Genomic DNA, 4,592 nt, shown 5'->3' with positions numbered 1-4,592 from the left:
TGCTGAGCTTTTAAGCAGGGCATGAAATCTATAGAGCAGCTCTGCTAGCAAAGATGCTCGTGTTTCTACAAGCAAATGAGACCAATATCCAGATTATTAAAGATCCTCTGATACAAGTCATAATAAGTATTAAATTCTGAAAGGATTAGCGAAGTCTCTCTTGCATGATGTTGGTGTATGTTATTGTCTATATTGCTATACAGTTGTGTGTAAATGGTACAGCAGCCTCAAGTGACTGCTGTAAGTGCCATTTTTAATTGGCCAATGTTATATACAGTGTGAACCACTCAGTGCAACCTGTGCTCCAGCATTGCTTCTGCCCTAGCTTAAGGAGAGGAAGGGCAGGTCATAAACAGAATGAATTAATACAGGCCAAGAAAGATGCTTATTCTTCTCCCTTTTATTACTCTCATGAGCTGAGGCTGGACTCCAGCTGACAGCTACAGCCCTGTACTACCCCGACAGCACAGGTTCTGACCTGCTCTGTTCCTGCCCTGACCTTCCTCATCTTCCCCTTCCTTCTCTCCTGATCTTTCCCTTTTCCTCTTCTACAGCCAGTTTCCAATGAGAGCTGTAGTAGAGTATTTGGGTCCAATTTTCCACAAATCTTACCCATCTTTTTGTGATGCAATCATATTTGTTTGTCTCACCAGCACTCCCCTCCCTGGCTGATGGAACTGTCTTTCAAGTTATGTGAGTGAAACATTACCCAGTAGTCCATTGCTAAAGCTGGGGCAGAAAGGGGCTCCAGTCCTGCCTGTGTGCTGAGAAACATGGGTGATGTTGGAACTGCTTGGCCATGGAACCATGTTTGTTGTGCCCACAGTGACAGTGACCACATTCGAGGCTGCATCATATTTATTTATTGTCAACCAAAACAGTGGCTCACAACCCACTAAAGTCAGCTGGGTTTTATTCTCATACCACACACACCTGCTAACACACAGTTTCTCTTCATACAGATGTATTTTAAACAACTGGAACAAACCAGGATGTCCATTCGAAGAACTGTTCTTTACTGACAGAGTTAAAGATAAGGGCTTGCAGCATGGTACAAGCTTGTATAAGGTTTGTATATTCCATGTTCCAACTAACAGCTGGAATGAGGTTCTGATGAGCCTTGTTTATCATTGTTAATGGCTGCCCCTGATTGACTACCCATAACCTGATATTAAATATCCTAAAAAGATATTTTCCTAGGTTGAGGCATGAAGAGACTTGTGGAATCTAAGAAGTTTACTATAAGCTTTTTAGGAAGTTAACAACGCTGTCCAGTCCCCTTTTCCCAGATGGAAATGAGAAGCCACAATAATCATATAGGCTTATGATTCCATGGAATCCATCCTCGAGGTGGTACCAGGTCACTCGAACCCCGTTGTCCTCCAGCCTCTTCTTGTACAACAAGCCATCGTCCCTCAGCACGTCATACTCGCAGGTCAGGATGAAAGATTCTGGCAGCTGGTGAACAACAGAGTCTTCAGCCAACAGTGGGCACAGGTTGGGCTCACAGAATCTCTTCACTGTCTCATAAACTTCAGCTATAAAATCAGTGGGCCCAAGTGGCTTCACACCTCTGACCTTAAATTCCTCAGGGATGTTGTCTGGACTCACCCACTTCCTATACTTCAGCCTCAGGTCTGGAGGAATATGAGAGCCCTCCAAGACCTCTTGCATGTGCAGTGCATCCCCATTGAGGTACAGCAAAGCAAAGAAAGCAGCACGTTCCCGGAATAACAGAGGGACTCCCCGATTTTGTTGATAAGATGGCAAATTGAAGTCCAGCGCCTGAAGGCCTGGATAGATCAGGATCTGAGCACGGAGTTTGGGGAAGTCTGACCTGCCTGCCAGGGTCTGGCTCACAGCAGCTGCCAAGTTGCCCCCAGCACTGTCCCCGCAAACAATGACCCGGGCAGGATCCACGCCGTAGTGCTCCAGGTGCTGCAGGAAGTGCTGGGTGGCGTTCAGACAGTCTTCGTATGCAGCGGGGTATTTGTGCTCAGGGGCTAAACGGTACCTGGGACACAGAGACAAGTGTAAGAGAAGGAAACATCAGTAGTAGTAATCAGGAAATGGTCTCGTATGCTGTTCTTCAGCCCTATCATTTTGGGTTGGTTTGGCTCTAGGTTAGGGTCTTCAGTGCCTCCAAACATTTTGGGATTGCAGATAAGCTGTAAATGGTGAGTTCAGTCACAAGAACTCACTGAAGTAGCATTGTCTCTGATTAACAATCTGACCAAGGACTTGTATAATTCCTACTGATGCTGAAAACTCCCTCTGTACTCCTGACAAGGTTATTTAAAAATTTTGTGCCTCTGCTTCCTATGTGTAAAATGGGAGTATTTCAGCGTGATTACTCTCTTTTCCCATAGTTCCCAATTGCTTGGAGCACCAACATGTCTATATGTTCAGTGCAAGGAAGACTTTTTTTCACCTAAGTTTTTAATTGGCTTTTATAGACTTCCTTAGTGTGCCAAATATTTCCATATATATCTTTTTGGACTATCTCTGGGCATGAACATTTAAGGGCTGCAAAATCTCAGTTATCACTAGTTGTCTCTTTATGGACTTCACTGAATCCCATAGAAATTCCTCTGCCAAAAAAGAACATCTCCAAAACCAGCGCTGCTCTGCTGTAGTCCCACAGCAACAATAACCTCCCAACAACAGAACTGGGTAGTGTTCACTTACTGCACAGACACAACTACCGAGTCACTCTCCCTGGAGAGGTAGCGACACACCTTTTCATAGGTATCTGCAAAAGAAATGTTGTTAGTGCTTTGCTATTGCCCTCAGCTTTGGGACAGCCTGAGCAATGTCCATTCCAGAAAGGCTTCAGACTTCATCCCAAATCACATGCTGAAACCTCATCTTATTTCAATTTTCTAAAAAGATGAGAATATTCTTTCTACACTACTACAGTTCCTTCAGGAAGTATCTTACCAAGGCTTCCGAATACCCAGCCTCCTCCATGAAAGAAGAGGATGCCTCTCCTTGGCCCATCAGAGGTAGCTTTAGGCTGATAAACCCTCACAGGTACTTCGTTAAACTGCAGATCCTGGATAAAGAGCTTTGGATCCAGCCCTAGTTTCCGTCCCTGTCGCACATATCGGCCAAAAGTGATTTGGCTGCAAAGCCCAGTCTTCTCCAAAATCCTTCCCTGTTAAAGGTAAAAGACATTAAGGCATGTTTAAAAGTCTGGAGTTAGCCAGGGTATAAAAATTCTGTGTCGTACTTACATCAAACTTTATTTGGGGGAAATTTTAAAGAAACACAGAACTCTGATTTGGAAATGAAACAATTTTCCCAAGTTCTCACATCCTATAGTCTGTAGAAAAATTTACTTGCGCTACTCAAATCCAATGTCATTGTAACGTCACATCAGAAATTTTATAAAGATCAGCCAAACTGGTCGTCTTGGAGTACATATTTTAATCATCAGCATTGTCCTGCACATATTTGTGTCATTCTTGTTTCATTTATACTTGATGACAACAACTAAATACAGTATGTAGAAACAGTTCTTCATTGCTGAAACTAATGTTCATGAATTAGACCATAAAACTCAGTGAATTTGCAAATCTAAAGTGCCACGCTGGGTTGTGCAAGTTAGTTACTGTATTTTATTTGCACAACAGATCTACTGAGCAAAATGAAGTTGCTTCCTTTCCCAATGTTCTTGCAAGCTAGAATATAAATCTGATGTAATAAGTGAACAAACAAGAAGCTGGGAATCAGTTACCATTCACTGGCTGAACAAGATCCCTCTTTTTAATGCCCAGTGAGTCTGTCTTGTCACCTGCTAGTGGGGTTCAGGATTGCTGGGCAGCATTGTCAGTAAATTTAATTTAAAGAGGATGTAAATGGTTTAAGAATCTGTGTGGAGGAAAACAAAGTCTGTGTGATAGCAGGAGTGATGTTTGGGGCTAAAGGAGTGACAAAGCTGAAGATTTTAAGAAATTCAAAGACAGTAAGTAACAGAGGCAGAGCTGAGGAGGGCTCTAATGCCGTTTATGCAACCCTGCCAGAGGGAGTCCAGGGATTAAATAAAGCAGCCCTAACCGGATTGTGTGCCATAAATGTCAGCCGTGGCAGGAGCAGCTGAAGGGCTGCAGCTTTCCTTGTGCAAGGTGATTTCGCCTGAAGCTGCGGGCAGTTATCAGGCAGAACACCAGCCCAGCCCCGAATTCGGGGCTGCCATCACCCGTCGCAGTCTCCGCTAACACGCCCCAGCACGCTCCTGAACCGGGAACGGGATTTGCCCGCGACATGGGCAGTGCTCCCCGCAGCAGCCCGGCCGGGGGTGCCCAGGGCAGTGTCCGCACCAGGGTGTCCGGGACAGCATCCTCGACCGGGGGTTGCTCGGGGCAGTGTTTGGACCGGCGGTGCCGGGGGCAGCATCCTCGACTGGGGGATATCGGGGGCAGTGTCCGGATCGGGGGTGCCCTTGCAGTGACCGTATCGGGGGTTGCCCCGGGGCAGAACCCGCCCGGCGGGTGCTCTCCGCATGCCCTCCCCGTGATGCGGCACCGCCAGCATCCCATGGAGACAGCGGGGACACGCGGATCCTAGCCCCGGCTCCCCGTGTTTGTGCA

At 46.1% G+C, this 4,592-nt stretch overlaps 1 protein-coding gene across 1 annotated transcript; it reads right to left on the bottom strand.

Annotated features, from left to right (window-relative positions):
• Nucleotides 1-843: 843 nt before the first annotated feature.
• Nucleotides 844-4,541, bottom strand: LOC103616157 (arylacetamide deacetylase-like 4). The gene is made up of 4 exons (XM_008634289.2): nucleotides 4,179-4,541; nucleotides 2,941-3,157; nucleotides 2,689-2,752; nucleotides 844-2,014 (listed from the first exon to the last, which is right to left on the bottom strand). The coding sequence occupies exons 1-4, from the start codon at nucleotides 4,539-4,541 to the stop codon at nucleotides 1,240-1,242; spliced, it is 1,419 nt and encodes a 472-aa protein (XP_008632511.2). The 3' UTR covers nucleotides 844-1,239.
• Nucleotides 4,542-4,592: the final 51 nt, after the last annotated feature.

Source organism: Corvus brachyrhynchos, unplaced genomic scaffold, assembly GCF_000691975.1.
Source record: "Corvus brachyrhynchos isolate BGI_N302 unplaced genomic scaffold, ASM69197v1 scaffold395, whole genome shotgun sequence".
Taxonomy (NCBI): Eukaryota; Metazoa; Chordata; class Aves; order Passeriformes; family Corvidae; genus Corvus; species Corvus brachyrhynchos.
The sequence above is the reverse complement of the archived record's forward strand: the minus strand, read 5'-3'. Positions and strand labels throughout refer to the sequence as shown.